General features: G+C 34.3%; 1 protein-coding gene across 3 annotated transcripts in view; it reads left to right on the top strand.

Moving 5' to 3' along the window:
- The window catches only part of RNF13 (ring finger protein 13), a 134,561-nt gene that overhangs the window by 45,584 nt on the left and 68,833 nt on the right, over positions 1-20,144 (top strand). For 2 of the 3 annotated variants that reach the window (XM_037150413.2, XM_037150412.2), the window contains exon 4: positions 140-265. In XM_037150413.2, the coding sequence (XP_037006308.1) occupies positions 140-265 (126 nt within the window). Of the gene's footprint in view, positions 1-139; positions 266-20,144 lie in introns of those variants that run through there. The other variant, XM_037150414.2, reaches the window with a different exon arrangement.

Raw genomic sequence — 20,144 nt, 5'->3', positions numbered from 1 at the left:
AGTGAGAACTGTGGTATTGCCAGATAAATCATCTAACTGCAAAACGCATAAAACAGATTCAAAAGTTGTTGATAGAAGCAAGTTGAATGGATTTTTTGGAGTTTGAAACAGAAAAATCTTACTACCAATTCTTTTTCAGGGTTTTTTGATTAGCTCAAAACCAGAGAATGCCTGTGAACCCATAGTGCCTCCACCACTAAAAGACAATTCATCTGGAACTTTCATCGTGCTAATTAGAAGACTTGATTGTAATTTTGATGTAAAGGTAATGTTGCTTTTTAATTTTTTTGTTACTGTTTGGTTAGTTAGTATCAAATACTTTCTTGTTTCAGAACGGATTTTAAAAGTTTACACAATTCATTCTGATTAAAAAAATCAAAGGAGTGAGGACATAGGAAAATGAGATAGTGAAGGCAAAAATGTAGGAGTAGGTTTAGCTAAGTCTTATTCATTTGCTGTAAAATTGTATCTAAGCCTTTAGCGTCCAGTGCAAAGACAAAGAAGACCCCATCTGTTTCAGGATTCACAGTTTTAGTATGACTGACAGCAAACAAATTGCCTAGTATATGAATAATTACTATTGGCTCTAAGAATTTCCAGGTGGTTGTTGGACATCTTTGAACTGTGGTTGAATAGTGGAATCTTGTTTGATTTAATGTAGGAATGTAAATGCTAACCTTTAGTTTTATGTCTTCACCCTTCTACTGTATCTGTATCTATGTTGACATTGGGGTTTCTCTATTGTAATAAGCTGATCCTGTTACCTTTGTAAAATTTGTCTCCCTAGTGTGGTTAAGCTGGTGTTTTAGATAGTAAAACAAAGTTCGCCATAGGACTTCCCTCACTATCATCAGTGCTACTATAAAGTCATGTTAGTTTTTTGATATTTTTAATACTGTTTTTATGAGTCTGTTTTGGACTATACCTGAGTTTTGTCTCTGCTCCTTTTATTTCCTGAAAGAAATAACATCTCCAAAAGGAAGTGTTATTTATAAACAAACACACAAATAAATAAATAAGTGTGAATAAATAAACTTATTTATCTCTTTAATAAGTTTTAAAAAACTTATTAAAGGGATAAAAATAACTGTAGAGGGAGTTGATAATGTTAGAGCACTTTGTAAATAATAGATATCATTACTGTTGTGTATTAGTTACAAACCTAAACTTTCAATTGCCTTTAAATAGGAAATAAATTAGAGTTTGGAGTCTAATGTAGTAGATTTCATGCTCTTCAGAAATCTTATGTTCATAGTAGTTTGAATTTAAACCATTTTAAGATTTGATCCAAAAGTAAGCTTTCATAAATAGAGATTGTTCTAACAAAAAGGAAGTGTTATTTGACACTTCATTAATTTCTTGCCTCTAAAAAATTAAAAATAAACTAAATGGTGATTCCAAGGTTAATTACACTATTATATTATATGATTTTTTAAATCCATACCCAAAGATATCTTTATTAATTCTAGAGAAAGGGGAAGGGGGAGAAAGAGAGAGAGAAACATTAATGTGAGAAAAACACCAATCAGTTGCATCCTGTACATGCCCTGACCAGGGATTGAACCTGCAACCTTTTGGTTTTTGGGTGGACACTCCAACAACTGAGTCACCGGCCAGGACTATGCTATATCATTTTTGCCCTAGTTCAGTGTTTTGTAAATAGAAACCAGAATAACTTTATTTTTTAATTTAATTTATTTTTACATTTAATTTTAGTTATATTTTATTGATTATGCTATTACAATTGTCCCGATTTTCCCCTTTTGCCCTCCTCCACTCAGCACCCCCCACTCCCTCAGGCAGTCCCCACACCATTGTTCATGTCCATGGGTCATTGGTGTAGGTTCTTTGGCTACTCCATTTTCTTTAGTGGACAGTACATCCCCATGGCTACTCCTGTAACTACCAATTTGTACTTCTTAATCCCCAGGGCGGATTAAGCTCTCTGTATCCATGATTCTGTCTCTGTTCTTGTTTGGTTAGTTTGTTTTTTAGATCCAGTTGTTGATAGGTATGTGTTTATTGACATTTTATTGTTCCTAGTTTGGATCTTTTTCTTAAGTAAGTCCTTTTAACATTTCATATAGTAATGCTTTGGTGATGATGAACTCCTTTAGTTTTTTCTTGTCTGTGAAGCTCTTTATCTGCTAAAATAATGGAAATGGCAGACTAAAAACTTACCAGTGTTCTGTGATCTAGAGGTAACAGAGATGGGCAAATAAGATTGCAGAGGAGCAATTTTTGGAGGGTAGGAGATTGCATTGTTGGTAACATGTTTTGTCTGCTGTTGGGAGAAGTGCATCTGAGCTTTTTAATTTATCTTGCCCTTAAGAAAAACAGCAAAATGTGAATTTGGAAACAGTATTTAGGTATGCGGAATGTCCAGAAGGCCAGTAAGAACATTGATCACATGCCAGCTGTTATTCTGAAAACAATCACTTTTACTTACACTGAGAAAAACTGTATCCTCTGAAAAATAAAGCTCTTTAGAGGAAAAGCAAAACAATGTTATTTTGTTTATCTTTGTAAAATGCTGTTCTTTACTGTGACAAGATTATTTGGAAATGTTAGTTTGGGGTTAGTATTTGAAGTTAAACAAAATTTTGCTGGCTCTTTAGCAAATAAATTAAGGCTATATTAAATGTTTTAATTAGAAAAACAGCTTTTTAGCATTCTGAGACAGAGTGTTCTCCAAGGACTTATATTAGCATTTCCATGGGAAATATACCATTTAAAATTTTTTCATAAAACACTCTGGTTATTTCAAGAACATTAAAATAATCACATAAAATAGAACTTTTCAAAACTGCACAAATTTCTGTGTCTATAGCCAAATAAAATTACTTATCAGAAGTCTGTCCATTGTCATTATAGTCCGGGTTATTTTAATCATATGATTTTAATGCAAAGTCAATTATTTCTTCAAATAGTCAATTTATTTTTACCTAAACTCTAAGGAAGCTTGGTAAACAGAATTGGTGCAGTGCACATACTTCTGCTGAATTTTATTATCATCTACACTCTAATAATTATTTTTGAAAAATGTGGCTGCAAAACCAGGTAGGCCATCATCAAGAGGCTGAAAGGACAGATTATTTTCTCGACTTTTTTTTGGCATGGATGGAGTTGCATTTGGATTGTAGATAAGGAATATGTTCATACTCATTTTCAGTTGGAATGTGACATTTACAAAACTTGGTTGCGGTACAAACCCCTATTTTACCTGACTTCTGACTCTCTCAAGTCACATTTGTACTTCCCCTGTCCCCTCAACCTTAACCTTCAAAAATTTAGAATGCCCTGGCTGGTGTGGCTCAGTGGATTGAGTGCTGGCCTGCCAACTGAAAGGTCACTGGTTCTGTACCTGGTCAGGGGACATGCTTGGGTTGTGGGTCAGGTCCCCAGTTGGGGGTGTGCAAGAGGCAACCAGTTGATGGATCTCTCACACATCAATGTTTCTCTCCTCTCTTTCTTCCCTCCTTTCCCTCCCAATAAAAATAAATAAATAAAATCCTTCAAATCCAGAATTTAAAAAAAAAAGAATTTACAAGTTTCCATACATGCCGAGTAGTCTCTCCCTGTCTCTTGGTTTTGACCATGTTCTTCATCTGTAACATCTTTTCTCTGCTTCTCCGTCTGGGAAATTGGACTTCTAGGTATAAGATGAAATATCATCTCTTGTCTGAAACCTTTTGTGATTTTTCTCCAAGGAAGAACAGATCACTTCTTTTATATAGTATTTATTTAATCCTATGTCAGTCTCTTTGAAGGAAAAGGTAATGTTTTAGATTCTCTAGTTCTGGTGCCTAGGACACTGTATGGTACTTGGTAGATGATTAATAAATATTTGCAGAATGAACTAGTTTAGAACACCCTAAGGGCTTACAATTAAATTTAACTGGGTTAGGGAATAAATAATATTATCGGAACCTTCTGTTGGCTTCATGTGCACTTCACTTAATGTTCTTGGGTATTTTTAAATCTAGTTATGTATTTGTCCCACAAATACTTTTTGGTAGGTCTACATATTTTATGAGAATTTTTAAAAGTTACAATAAACTTTTTAAAGATTATTTGGATCTACACTGTAAGGTCATAATAATAAATATAAAAATATTTTTGCAAAATTTTTATATTATATTACAAACTAGTCCTCCGGTTTTCCTCTGTAGGATTACCTTTCATTGTCATTTTTCACCCTCCTGGCTAATACATTACGTGGTATTTCCAGAATTGCACTTTTATTTCAGTAGTACTAAGTAAGTAGATATGACCTTGAGTAGAAATTAACCTCTGTAAATAATCTGAAAGTGATTTAATGTTGTCACTTGATTTTTCTAAGTCTTCTCTATAATCCTACAAAGTAATATATAGAATATATAACACTTGTTATTAATCTACTTGAGAATTATGTTTAAAAGATTCTACTAAAAGAATGTGTCCAAAGATACTTGGTGGATGGAAACATTTCAACCCATATTATGATTCAAACAGCTTTTTGCTGCTAGTTAGTTAATTTACTCATTTGTTTTTTCTCCCACTCTTTAATTGATAAACATAACTGCCTTTTAATAATTAATTTTTTTAGACACAAGTTTATTCAATATTAAAACTTTAACAAAGCAAAAAATTCTTTAAAATCAGGAATGTAATATTAAATGAAAGAAGAAGACCAGAGAATTAGTGAATTGCATGTATTTTACACTAACCCAATGAAGCAGTGTTATTTCGGTAACTTTATTTACGTATCTCTTCCCCACACATTCTTTTGCTTCAAAATCAAGATACTCAGATTACTCAGATACACTGTAAATGATGAATGTCTAATTAAGGAGGGAAGATGGGGCTGAAAGGAAGAGGGAAAGATAGCTTATATCATTGAACTTATGTTAATAAAGTGTCATTTTAGCCCAGTACTGTCTTTTGTGGAGTAGCTGTTCTCCACATGGCCTCTAGTGATACTAAAATAACATGAGGAAAGAATGGTGTTGGAATGGGATTTAATCTTTGCGGTTGTCTCAGGTTGGTAGAACTGCCCAAACCCAGTGTATATAGCCATGGCAGTCAGAAGAGGCCAGATTCTGAAACCACCCAGTATCTGTATTATGGTGGGTTTTTTTTATCTCACTGTGTTTTTAAATATAGCATAAGAGAGACCTGTTACTTATTAATATTAAAGTTGTTAAAGTACTTTAAGCAGACCAAATTAAAAACTTTATTAGGTAAATTCTTCATCTTTTAGGTTTTATTAATATACAGATCATATTAAACTAGTATTAATATCTGATTTTTATAGAGTTTCCTACTTGTAATATTTTTACAATAATTTCAAATGTTTTAGTAAAGTGGTATTAAGTGTACCATGAAGTGATTGCTTATTAAAGCTGCTCATTCTGTGTTGTGTTTGAAAAAGCTTGTGATGGGAAAGATTTCTTGCTAAGGCCAGAGCAAATCCCAGCAGTACAGTGTTTCTTGTTTCTTTATGTAGATTCTTTTCTTTTTGTTCCATAATATTTATTGTCTTTCCTTCTCACTTGATTCTAGCCTAGAAAACTCACAGGTATATCTTTTCTTACTTCAGCTGCTGTGGAGCAGAGCTTTTTTTTAGTGCCCCAGAACACCACAATGAATAGGCAGTACGGTAAGCGCATAATCAGAGATCTGTCACTGGGTGGCGCTGAGCTTCACAATTCTTATTGTAATTGCTCCATCAGTTATTTTTAAGTGCAGTAGGAGTCCCTGGCATGCTTGGAAATTCCCAGTAGGCTGATAGCAAGTTCAGAGAGTTATTATTCTTTCGGTGCACAAGAAGTTCTCCCCTCAAGCTTTATTTACACTGGTGGGTGGGTTGAAATAGAACTTCTGCTGTGTTAGGATGAGAAATGATTAAGATTTGATTGGATATGAATCCTATCAGTATTCATAAAAAATGTGAACTTAGATTTTTCATTTTAATGTGTCCTTTAATATACACAGGTAGCTAGAGAATATTATATGGATATTCTTGTTAAACTTAAATTGCAATTCTGAAAATTAAATATTTATGTAGCTTTTAACTAATGTAGTTTAAGTGGAATAGTTCATTTGTAATGAAAATTTTTTTTAAAAAGCATCTTTACTTCAAATTAATGACAAGCATCAGAAATAGCCACACATAAAGCTTTATTTGAATTTTCTGAATGTCACTAAGAAAAAATTATTATTATTTTAGTTTTAACCTTTAGGACTAATCATGTGTCAGAAACAGCATTAAAAGTTCATTGGAAACAGCCATGCTCAAAAGACCTATAAACTATTGACTGATTTTGCGATGGTATGTTGCAGAATATTATTGTTGCAGTGAGTGGAAAAGTACAAATCTCCTTTCTGATTTCAGGCAACCTACAGAACATTAAGAACGCACTATATGAGTGGGTTTCAAACATTTGACTGCAGCCCACACTGAGACATTTATTTTTACTCATGTCCCAATATATAACAACACACAGCCATAAAGTTTTATGAAACAGTACTTTCCTGTACTACTTATGATACTCTAGTATACAGATTTTCTTTTTACTTAAAAGTTCACCAAGATCCACTAAATTATTTCATTGTCCACAACTCTTACTACCTATATATTTATTTAATCAGCTTAACAATAACCCACAACCTTTGGATGAACTTATATATTTAAAAATTACTTTCCCATGTACCAAAGATTGGCTTAAATGCTGCCACTGAAACATAACAAAGTCTTAATTGATTTTTAAAGTTCCCAGGATTCTGGCTTTTGTTATCTGCCTTACTGAAACAAACAACTATGCATACAGATACAGATTTTCCTGGCCTTACCAAAATTTTTTCTAATGAAACAAATAAATTCAGCTTTTCTCTAAGCTTAAATAGACATATACAGTTGTGAAGTGTCATTAAAAGGCACATCTCAGAACATCACCTAAAATATCAGATACTGTAATAAATATCAGATAGTGTCACAAAGCTTCAGTATTAAAATCATGTACTTTTCCTAAGAGTTTTTCTTAACCTTTATAAAAGTACTTAATTTTTTTTAAGTGTAGAATTCTTTCTCAACCTTTATAAAAGTACTTAATTTTTTTTTTAAGTCTAGAATTCTTAGGTTTACTTCTCTGTTTCTCTGACCAAGGGTAGAATGAAGCTGTAGTGACTACCAGTCATCTCCTAGTAGTAAGCACACAGAGAGGAAGTAATATTTGACACTTAACATTAAAGAGAAAAACCAGCTAAGGTCTGGTGAAGCTGTTTATGATTACAAGTCACTGGAAAAGGTCAAATTACACTTGGTGCCATTTACTTGAGAAAGCTGGGAAAATGCAAAATATTACGATAAAATTTTATTCCACAATGAGTGAAATAAAATTTCTGGCATCCTTTTAAGGTCAACTAAGCAAGAGATATAAGGAAATTTTATTTTTATGGCATGTCTTATTGGGTTGGGTGGATTAACAGTTACCTTAGTTGTGATTTAGTTTGAAGAACAGGTATTTATATGAGAGAGATTCTTGTGGGCTTGAGATATGTACAAGTAAACAAGGTAGTTCTTAAGGAGCAATGTCTGGCATTCAGAATGCTCTAAGTGTTATCAGATCTCTGTTTTTCAAGGTGATAATAAGTTTAGTTTTCTGATAATTAATGTTTTTTAACAAAAACCATAAGAAAATGATCTTTGTAATTTTAAGGTAATACTTTATAAATTATTTCAAAATCAGTTTTTTAGTATTGTGATTTTCACTTATCTTCAAGGTGTAGCAGGATTTTACTTTTATCTTTTTGAGAAATGGTGAAATTAGTATATTACTTTACTAATGAATCATGGTAATTGAAATTTATTATATGGGGTAGGGCACAAATAGCTCCCCTTTTTTATTACAAAATCTCTTATTACAAAATTATAGGCATGTAATTCTGTAACCTAACAATATCACACTCAGGCACACCATATGACATTTCAGGTGAAATGTTTAAATTAAAACTATAAATTGTCACACCCACACTATTATCCTACCAATCACACTCACCCAGGAGTTACTTCTGCTGGACCCTGTATTTAAAGTTAATTTATTTACCCTGGCCTGACTAAAATGGATCAGGTTTTTAGAGTACCCAGATGGATATTTAAAAAATAATGCCCCCAAGGCATTATCCTGTTGACGTTATCATTGTTAATTATTTGCAAGTGTTTTAGACTATTTTAGAATGGCCACATCTTTTATGTCTTATGATTTTCTCTTTCCTGCAACAGCAGTTTCCTACATGTCCACAAAATACAGTTACCACACTTATGAAATTTAATGTCATTAAATGCTGTGAGCACATGTTTACTTGAGTAGCAGTTAGGTCAATTTCCTAACTGCCCTCAAATTGACTGCTTTAGGTATTTTGTTTTTAATCATTTCAGAATCCAGTCATGGGTCACATTAAATTAGTTGTCATGTTTCCTTTAATCTTGCAATATTTTTTGATTCTTTTCCTCTTTTCTATGATTGTGTTTCAGTTTAGGTAACTTTGTCTTCAGATTTGCTCATCTTTTCTTCTGCATTCTCTCATCTTTCATTCAGTGCATCTAGTGAACTTTTCATTTCTGATATAGTGTTTCTTCTCTAGAAGTTTTATTTCCATCTTTTAAAAATATGTTTGTGCTAGTGTGTATATATGTGTCTCTTCCATTTTTCTCAGTGTTATATTCATATATTTTGAAAAAGGTTTTATTTATTTTTAGAGAAAGAGAAGGGAGAGAGAGAGGGAGAGAAACATTAATTGGTTCCCTTTATACACCTGCAACTGCGGACTTGGCCCACAACCCAGGCATGTGCCATAACCAGGAATCAAACTAGCAACATTTTGGTTCACAGACTGGTGATCAGTCCAGTGAGCCACAGCAGCCAGGGCACTTCTTTCAAATCCTGGAACATAATTTATAATTTTATTATTTTATCTTCACCCCAGAACATTTTTTCATTGCTTTTAGAGAGAGAGAGAGAGAGAGAGAGAGCAAGGGAAAGAGAAACACTGATGTGAGAGAGAAGCATCAATTGGTTGCCTTCCGTAAGTACCCAGATAACACCCAGATCGTAACACCCAAATTGGGGATCAAACCCACATCTATTCAATTATAGGAAGATGCTCCGACCAACTGAACCACACAGACCAGGACCATAATTTGTAATTTTATATAATTTATATTGTTTCTGTAAATCAATGTAATTATAATAAATTATTGTCTGTAATAGGTGTTCTGAAGTTCTTATCTGCTAATTCCATGTCTGTGTCATTTCTGGGTCTGTTTTTTTTTTTTTACTCATTTTTCTCCTGGTTATGTGCCACATTTTCATGTTTCTTTGCATGTCCAGTAGTTTTTGATTGAATATTGGCCATTGTTGAGTGTCTGGGTTTTGTGGTTTCTTTAAAAACAACTATGGGACATTTACATGATGGAATACTACTTGACCATAAAAAAGAAGAAAGTTTTACCCTTTGCAACAGTATAGATGAACCTGGAGAACATTATGCTAAGTGAAATAAGCCAGTCAGAGAAAGACAAATAACATATGATTTCACTCATATGTGGCATCTAATGAACAAACCGAACTAACAAGGCAAATGGGGACAGACTCATAGGTATAGAGCAGATGGCAGCTAGTGGTAGGGAGGTGATGGGGTGGCGGGATTAAGCAGAATGGAAAAAGGACTCATGGACAACAGTGTGGTGGTGATTGCTGGGTGGAAGGTAGTATAAGGGGACTGAATAGTAATGGAAAAAATACCATAAAGGTTAAATTTTTTAAAAAGGCCGATTAATTTTGTTTTGTTGGCAGTTTAGTTCCTTACAGGTGAGCTCTGTTCCTTCGAGGCTCGTTTTTAAAGTGTAAGTTGTTGGACAGTAGCCTTTACTTGAGGACTCCTATTTTAGTTCTACTGCTGAGTTGATGCTTCCAGGGTTTCCTCTGAATGCCCTGGGTGTTCAAGGTAGTTTCCCCTTTCTAACAAAGAGGTCAGAACTTAAAATTCTCCTGACCCTGCTCGAACTCGGAATTGTTCATTTTAAGCTTTCCAGTAGTTGTTCTTTCCACATTGAGATTGTTTTTCTGGCCTCATAGAAACTCACTATATAAATATACATCTTTATATTCAAACACATACTCAAGGAGACCAAAGGTAGATTTCTGAGGTACATTCTCCAGCTCTGTGGTACTTTGTATGATTTCAATACTTTCAAAGTTATCAAGGATTTTTATTAAGGTCTAACACATGGTCTGTCCAGAAGAATGTGCACTTATTAAGAATATTTACTGTTGAGTGCAATGCTGAATAGATGTTTGTTAGGTCTAGTCAATTATAGTGATGTTTAAGTCAGAGACCCCCAGCCCCAACCTGTCTGCACGGGGAACTCACGTGAGTTCTTCCTCCTGACCCCACCTCCTGAGCTCTGCCCCACCACTGTCTGTGAAAAACCAGTCCTTGGTGCCAGAAAGGTTGGGGACTGCTGGTTTGTCTTCTTCTGTACCTTGTTGATCTTATGACTATTTCTAATCACTATAGACATTCTCGATTGAAGTCTCCCACTGCTATTGATGGAATTTTTTCTATCAAGTCTCAGTTCTTGCTTCATGTATTTTGGAACTCTGTAATTAGGTGTATAAATGCTCTTAAATAGGTATATAAATGCTTCTTGATAGAAAACATTGTAAAATGGTTTTTTTTGGTCTCAGTAACAATTTTATCTTGAAGTCTAGTTTTGTACTATTTGCACAGTATATGTTTTTTCTTTTTATTTTCAAGCTTTTTATATCTTTAAATTGTGAAAGTGAGTCTTATAGACAACACATGGATTAATCATGTTTTAAAAATATATTTGTTTATTTTTAGACAGAGGGGAAGGGAAGGAGAAAGAAAGGGAGAGAAGCATCAGTGTGTGGTTGCCTCTTGTGCGTCCACTACTACAACCTGGCCTGCAACCCCACGCGTGTACCCTAACTGGGAATCAAGCCTGCATCCTTTTGGTGTATCAGATGATGCTCTAACCAATTGAGTCACTTGGCCAGGGCTATATAGATTTCTTTTAAAACAAAAAATAGTAACAAAAAATCTTCATACTGTTTTCATAATACTTACATAGTTATATTTACTGATACTTTTTATTTTGTGTAGATTCTGTTTTTTTTATAGGGCTATTTTTTATAGGGCTACTGACAGAATCAGTTTTTCTTTATTTTCCATTTTACCTTTTTTTAGATTGTTCTGTCTTTTTTAAATGATTTTTTTCTTGTGTTTTCTATTACATTTGTCCCAGTTTTTTCCCTGTTGCCCCCGTCCACCTAGCCCACCCCTCTCTCCCACAGTCAGTCCCTTGTTTGTTGTCTTTGTTCATGGGTCATTCATACATGTTCTTTGACTAATCCCTTCCCTTTCCTTCTACTATTCCCCCCCCCAGTTCTATTTTTCTCATTAGTTTATTTTGTACATTAGATTCCAATGATAAGCGAGGTCATATGGTATTTATCTTTCACTGATTGGCTTATGTCTCTTAGCATAATAGTCTCCATTTCCATCCATGCTGTCACAAAAGGTAGGAATTCCTTCTTTCTTTCTACTATGTAGTATTCCATTGTGTAAATGTACCACAGTTTTTTTTTTATCCACTCATCTATTGATAAGCTTTTAGGCTGTTTCCAGCACCTGGCTATTGTAAATAATGCTGCTATGAACATTGGGGTGCATAAGTTGTTTTGAACTAGTGTTTCAAAATTCTGAAGGTATAATCCCAGCAGTAGACTTGCTGTGTCATATGGCAGTTCAGTTTTTATTTTTCTGAGGAAATTCCATACTGTTTTCCACAGTGACTGTACCAGTCTGCATTCCCGCCAATGGTGCACTGGGGTTCCCTTTTCTCCACATCCCCCCCTGGCACTTGTTGTTTATTAAATTTATTGATGATGGCCATTCCGACAGTATAAGGTGGTATCTCACTGTGGTTTTAATTTGCATCTCTCTGATGGCTAGTGATATTGAGTATTTTTTTATACATCTATGGGTGATCTGTATGTCCTCCTTAGAGAAGTGTTTATTCAGCTCCTTTGCCTATTTTTCAAAAAAAAGATCTTATTCTTTATTTTTAGACAGAAGGAAAGGGAGGGAAAGAGGGAGAAAAACACTAATGTGTGGTTGCCTTTCGTACATCCCCTACTGGGCACATGGCCCACAACCCAGGCATGTGCCCTGACTGGGAATTGAATAGATGACCTTTTGGTTCATAGGCTGGTACTCAGTCCACTGAGTCACACCAGCCAGAGCGCTTCACCCATTTTTATTTGGGTTGTTTATTTTCCTGGTGTTAAGTCATGTAAGTTCTGTATATATTTGAGAGGTTAAACCCTTGTCCGATATATCATTGGCAAATAGGTTCTCCTATGTAGTTGGTTCTTTTTGCATTTTGATGATGGTTTCTTTAGCCATGCAGAAACCTTTTAATTTGATGTTCCATTTGTTTATTCTTTCCCTTTCCAAAGGAGATAGTATCGAGAAAAATACTGCTACGTGGGATGTCTGAAATTTATTGCCTGTTTTCCACTAGGACTTTTATGATATCATGACTTATTTTTAAGTTCTTTATCCATTTTTATTTTATTCACCTTCATCTATGAAGGATAGTTTTGCTGGATATGGAATCCTAAATTCAAGTGTTTCTTCTTGTAGCCCTTTTATAGATTTATCTAAATAGATAATTATGTAAACTTGCACATAAAGGGTATCTTCCTTTTTTTGTAATCTGTGTTTACTCTTTCCCTTCCTCTCCTTTCCTCTCTTTCCTCTGTTTTCTTCCCTTTTACTCTCCCACCATATTAGTCAAGAGAAAGCTTCCAGTGTTTTATCAGAAAATATGTTGTTAATTGTCAGGTTTTTATAGATAACACTATTAACAGGAAATTTTAATTTTAAAATATTTTTAAATACTAACTTAAAATGTGAACCCAGGTTTCATTCTTGGGCTGGAAAGCAGATTGAGAGCAAAGGAAAATAAAGATACTTTGTAAAGTCACTGAAGGTATTAGATGATTAAATGGGAGTTCAAGAAAATGTAGTCATTCTCTTCCTAGTAGTTAAGTCCTCAATATACATCTCACAATAGGTGTATTTTTAAAATGCTTATTACTAAGCTGAGATAGTTGAATTTTCTTAATATTTATTATGTCTTTCTCTATTTCTATTCTTATTACTTTATTGTTTTAGTAAATAAAATTACAACTTATCACTGATATTTTTCTCTATATCACTTATATTTCTATTCTCCATAAATACTTACAATCTGATATATTTGGGTATATTCTTTTAACTTCCTAATTTTAATGAATTACCTTTTCACACTTCTAATAAAACTGCTGAAATAATGAACTATGCTAAAAATTGTATTACCATAAATTTTAGAAATGAATATATTTAAAATGGATTCTGTTCTGAAGCAAACGTCTTTTGACTATCACCTAAAGACAGACACACTGCGGATCTACAGGAGATGCGTATGTGCTGGTCATAATGTGTCACCTGCCTGTCTGAAGTAATCCTGGTTCTGAGCTTGCCTTTGCAGTTGTTCAGATGTCACAAATTATTCTTTATGCAAGGGAAAAACAACACTATTATTCAATTAAAGGCTTTAGAACTCAAAATGCATTTCAATAAAACATGTTTTAGTTCCACAAGACAAGAGTGTCTGCTTTCACTACTTTTATTCAACATAGTTTTGGAAATTCCAGGCACAGTGGTCAGACAAGAAAAAGAAAAAAGGCATATTCCAAATTGGAAAGCAGGAAGTAAAACTCATTGTTTGCAGATGAGATGATACTTTACGTAGAAAATCCTCAAGACTCCACCAAAAAATTACTTGTCGTAACAATTGAATTTGGCAGAACAGTGGGATATAAAGTCAACATTTAAAAACCAAAGGTACTTTTGTACACCAATGAAATATCAGAAACAGAAATTAAGAAAAAAATCCCATTTACTATAGCAACAAGAAAAATAAAGTACCTAGGAATAAACCTAACCAAGGAGGTAAAAGACCTGTACTCAGAAAACTACAGAACAGTGAAGAAAGAAATAAGGAAGATACAGATAAATGGAACCATATACTGTGTTCATGGATTAGAAGAATTAACATCATTAGAATGTCCATATTACCTAAAGCAATTTATAGATTCAGTGCAATCCCTGTTAAAATACCAATGACATGTTTCACAGACATAGAACAAACATTTCAAAAATTTATGTGGAACCATAAATGACCCCAAATACCCCAGTAATTTTCAGAAAGAAGAACAAAGTAGGAGGGATCACAATACCTGATATCAAACTATGTTACAAGTCCACTATAATCGAAACAGTCTGGCTCTACCACCAATTTACACCCTACACAAAAATAAACTTAAGTTGGGTAAAAGACTTATATAAGTCGTGATGCTATAAAAGTCCTAGAGGAAAACATAGGCAAGATGTTTCAGATATTCCACACAGTAGTATTTTCACCCATACGTCCCTAGAGCAAGGGATGTAAAGGGAAGAGTGAACAAATGGGACACATCAAATTAAAAAGCTTCTCTGCACAGCTAAAGAAAACAGCAGTAAAGTGAAAAGGGAAGAGGGTGTATGATCTGCAAAACAAAGAACTCACATGACTCCACTCCAGGAACACAAATAACCCCGTTAAAAAATGGGCAAAGGACCTGAACAGATGCTTCTCCAAGAAGGACATACAGAGGGCCCATAGATATGTGAAAGGATGCTCAACATCACTAGTCATCAGAGAGATGCAAATTAAAGGCACGATTAGGTACCACTTCACACAGAACGGTCATCATAAACAAATGAACAAACAAGTTCTGGCGAAGTCATAGAGAAAAGGGAACCCTAGTACACTGTTGGTGGGAAAGCAGACTGGTGCAGCCACTGTGGAAAACAGTACAAAATTTCCTCAAAAAATTAAAAGTGGAACTGTCTTGTGACTCAGCGATTCTACTGCTGGGAATATACCATAAGTTTTCCTGTTTCATAAAACACCAACTCAGAAGAACCTGTGTTCATAGCAGTGTTATAATAATAGCCAAGATTTGGAAACAGCCTAAGTGCCCATCAGTAGATGAGTGGATTAAAAACTGTGGTACATGTACACAATGGAATACAATATAGCAAAAAGCAGGAATTCCTACCTTTTGTGACAGCATGGATGGAACTGGAGAGTATTATGCTAAGTGACATAAGCCCAGTGGTGAAAGACAAACACAATATGATTTCATCTATAAGTGGAACCTGATCAAGAAAACAAATGAGTGAGCAAAATAGAACCAGAGACATAATAAACAAACTGACAGTGACCGGAGGGGAGGATGGGAGGGCAGAACAGGTGAAAGAATGTGAAAGGTCAAATCAAGGAACGTGTGTAACGGACCCGGGGAGAAAGAGAACGGCAGGGGAATGGGCATTGAATGTGGGAGGCAGGGAGTGGGCAGGACAGTGGAGAGTAGTGGGGGAAAAATGGGGACAACTGTAATTGAACAACAACAACAAAAAGTTTTTAAAGTTCTTGTCCAAGTGTGTCTTATTTTACATGAGTATCCAGACTTGTCAGATATAACAATTAGATTTGTTTTTTAATAAACATTTAAAAAACATTTATTTATTTAGTATTAGAAAAGGGGGAAAGGAGGGAGAAAGAGGGAGAGAAACATCAGAGTGTGGTTGCTTCTTTTGCATGCCCCCAACTGGCTTGCAACCCGGGCATGTGCTTTGACTAGAAATCGAACCAGTGACCCTTTGGTTTGCAGGTTGGCACTCAATCCACTGAGCCACACCTGTCATGGCTAATTGGGTTCTTTTCAATCAAGGAAAGTCATCTCTGTTGCATTTTTACCACTTTTGCAGGGGTATAGCTCAGAAATAGACACCGGTCTGCTTATTTGTAGTATCTCTTCCTGGGGAAAAAACAAAGTACACTTGACTCACTCAGTTCATGTGTAGATGTTAAAGTGTGTTGAAGACAACAGGAAATTTTAAAAGTATGAATGGATTACATTTTATTAGAAGTTTATTTTCAACAACCAGTTGGCTATATTTTTCCAAATATTTGTTGAAAATAAATTATTTAATTTGCTGAAAATGTCTAAATTTTTATCTCAAGTCCTGATCTGTCATATTCTACCTACCTGAGAAATATATGCTACCTGTCAAATTTCATGTGTTCAAAGTCCCTCTTCTTCAGGAAAATAAGCTTTGTTTCTCAGCTTTCTCATTTTTGGTTAAGTGCAGTCACCCAGTTTTCCAGGTTCAAAAATTGGTTGCTTTGTTACAACAGCTTCCGAATCTTCAGTCTATCCTCTCCATATCAATCCAAGCACTAGCAGATTGTTGCTTTAATTGTGTCTACCCCTCATTCAAGTATCCAGTGTGAACCCTTGACAGAGGAGACCTCACCTTTACTTTTCTGAATGCCTTTCAAGGTATGGCACAATCTGTCCCCTTTTTCTCTGTCCCTCCTCACTTGTGACTCTCCAATAACAATAAAATCCAGTAACAATGGCAATAGTAATAACTAGCACTTATTTAATATGTGGTGGGCACTAAGCGCTATTTTAAATGCTTTACATAAAGTCACTTAATCCTCAGAACTACTATCATTTTACAGAAGTTATTTGCCTAAGTTTATATAGTTTGTATACGACAAAGTCGGAATTTGAATTCAGGTAATTTAGTTCCAAGTGGCTATACTTTTAACTCCTCTGCTGTCCTTCCTTTCAGTAACACTCGTCTTTGCTTAATGAGGTCAGTCTTTGTGTTTTTGTTTGTTTGTTGTTTTTAATATGCCTGGCTAGGTCTTGTCTTTTGTTTTGTTATTTCTATGTCTCATATGAGAAATTTTCCCCAACTTTTTTCACTGTTAACCCAAATTTCCTATTTGTGTTAAAGTATAATTCACATTCCATAAAATCTGCTATAGGTATTTCAGTCCACAGCCTTTTCTCCTCTTAAGCACTTTCCAGCACTCTACCACAATGCTTCAGCACATTTCTTGGCTTATATTCATGGCTTACACTCTGTTTTGTCTATAGTAGTTCCTGCTTCTCTGTAGGGGATGCATTCCAAGACCCTCAGTGGATGGCTGAAATCATGTGTTGTACTGAATATGTATGTGTACATACACATATTTTTTCTTATATCTATGATAAAGTTTAATTCATAAGTCAGGTACGTTAAGAGATTAACAACAATAGCTAAAAATAAAATAGAATAATTATAACAAAGTACTGTAATAAAACTTACATGAATGTGCTCTCCTCTTTCTCTTAATGATCAGTTCACCCACATGGCTGCTGACTTGGGTTGATACTGTCCAGCACATTTATGCTGTATGCCCTGGAATGAGTCATGTCCCAGGAGGGATGGAGAGGGCCTGAGAAGGATTTCATCATGCTACTCAGAGCAGCACATGATTTAAAACTTAGGAATTGTTCATGTATGGAATTTTTTGTTTAATATTTTCAGACTGTAGTTAATCGCAGGTAACAAACTGGAAAATGAAACAGTGGATAAGGGGGTGGTTAACAGTATATTTTTCCCCCAAGATTTTAAGAGAAGTGTTGTCTGAGTCTCCATGCTTTCTCATTTCAATTCCTTTTTTCCAGACATTTAAAAGAAATGGTAAATAAGCTTAGTAATCCTGGTTCTCCATCCTGATTTATTGGGAAATCCCAAGTTTATCTAATCAAATAATGTTCTATTCAGATCTCAGCTCTGCCTATGTGTAACCTTAGAGCAGTTTTGTTTACCCATATTTTCTTATTTTTAAAGTATAGAAAAGAATATCTGCATTGTAGAGTTGTGTTAGTTATTAGAAATACATATATAAAGATCCAGCATGTAAAGGCTTCCTTTATTCATATAGCCTTTTGTCTGTAGTCTTGTTAAATAGAGTTTATCTAAACAGTTTTCCCAACTCTGCATGCCTATATGTCCTTTAAAAGATCTCTAATCATGATTATCTTCACGTAATCAAGCATAATCAGGACCATTTCATTTGTGTTAGTGTGACCAGTTTGTAAAGTTTGGAAATAAGATGTCTCTTCCAGGCTTTCTTTTAGTACCTGTCTTATTGTAGACTCTTGTATTAGCAATTTTCTATCTTCTGACATATTGACTATAATAATAAACCGAGCAGTCTTATATTTCTTTAAAACTCTTGGTTAGGTGCCACCTGTTCTACATTATTTCATTGCAGGTAGTTTTTTGATTAGATGTATTATTGCATTTACCACAATTGGTGCTAATAGTTCTGATCAGTCCCTTTAAAAAGGAAGTTTGGCAATATAGTTCAGAAGGCTTTGTAATGTGGTTTTTATTTTTATTGGTGATTTTAGAATTTAGATTTGTTCATTGTGCATGCTTTTTATTCATGAGTCTTTGAGTTCTTTACTTTTATCTGACACCATGTGAGGTTATAATTTGTGAATGTGAAACCTTGCACATGCTTATTAAATGACTTGTTTTCTGCTTCATATGTTTTTAAAGTACCAACTGTTGCTTATTTAAAAATGTAATTTAATTTGACTGACACATGAGTTTTTTAGTTCATAAGCCTTAGTATATTTTTCTTATTTGTATTCATAAGCATGTTGGTCCATATGTTAATGTGTTTCTTCATTTAATTTTACTGTATTTTAGAAATCAATGAGAAAACAACATAAAACCTGGGGGAGACTTCTTGTTATAATTTTGAAAGCATATTTCTATTTTTTGGAATTTACTCTTGTAAATTACCTACAAGGATTTCTTCTTATATTAGTGTTTTCTGTTTTAGGAATTTTATTATTACTTTTTAGCTGAGAACAGCTTTTGATATCAATATAGTTTTATCTTATATTTATGGAGGCAATGACAGTTTGAATATGTAAAAGAAACATTTCTCCTCAGTTACTTGATGTAATTTTAAGAATCTAATGGCTAGATTTAGTTACACACATAGCAGATTGTTTGTATTGGTTTTTCTGAACAACCTGGGCAGTCAGTAGCCTCTTGTAAAATTGATGATTAGTTTGTCCCCTCTGTCCAGGAAAGTTTACATATAGATAACTGCAGGAGATTTAAGGATGCCAGTAAGGCTTGTTTTGGAAATAGAATAGTACATGTATCTATAAGTATTTACAATTTAAGGTACTATATAAATTTTTAAGAAAAATATAAATACACTGATATAAATACTCCAAGCAATGTGCAGTTTTGTGAGTGCTTGGGGACAGCGTGTGGAACAGGGCATGGAATGGGGGGAGGGGGAAGGGGCTGCATGGAGATAATGGAATTTGAAGGCCTGATAGGCATACAGAAAAGAAGCCTGCTCCAAGCAGAGAAAACAGCCTGAGCAAATAGAAAGGCAAGAAGGTACCTGACCTGTTTAGATGTCCATGAATATTGAGATCTTTTTAAGAATAATGATTGTTTCTGATTCACCTTTGAGTTGTACACTGTGCTCAACACACAATACCTTACGTGTTCTGTAAACTTAATGAATACTTACTGAACTACATTTTTTGTTCTGTATCATCCTTCTGAGAGCACCTTTCTCTGTGTGCTAATGTGTTGTGTCTGTTCACAAATATGTATTTTGCAGGAAAACAAGTTAAATCATGTGATCTCAATGACTTACATGCATTAGTTGGCTTTAAAAAGAAACATAGACTTCTTTTAGATCAGTAGAGAGCAGCTTTTATATAAATTTTATATTTCTTAAATTGTATTTATGTTACTACCTGGATCTCTGGAACAAATGTTTTTTAGATTTACAAAGAAAACATTTCTCCTAAGTTACTTAGTTAGCTTTTTGGGAAGTTAAAATTTAAGTCATTAAAGCAGCAGGTAAACTAATAGCAACCCCAACCAAATATACTTTTGTTTAAATAACAGCTAAGTGAAATCTGTACTTTTATGGTAGTTTAATGAATAAGTAATAGATACATATATAAGTAAGAAATAAGGTTCAGACTTCCAGCTAAGATGGAGGAGTAGGTAGACACTGTGCGTCCTCACAACCAAAAGGGTGATAGCAAATTTAAAAATAAAAAACAATCAGAACTGACAGAAAATCGAAC

This window comes from Artibeus jamaicensis, unplaced genomic scaffold (assembly GCF_021234435.1).
Source record: "Artibeus jamaicensis isolate MK-2021 breed Jamaican fruit bat unplaced genomic scaffold, CSHL_Jam_final contig_466, whole genome shotgun sequence".
Classification (NCBI taxonomy): Eukaryota; Metazoa; Chordata; class Mammalia; order Chiroptera; family Phyllostomidae; genus Artibeus; species Artibeus jamaicensis.
The sequence above is the reverse complement of the archived record's forward strand: the minus strand, read 5'-3'. Positions and strand labels throughout refer to the sequence as shown.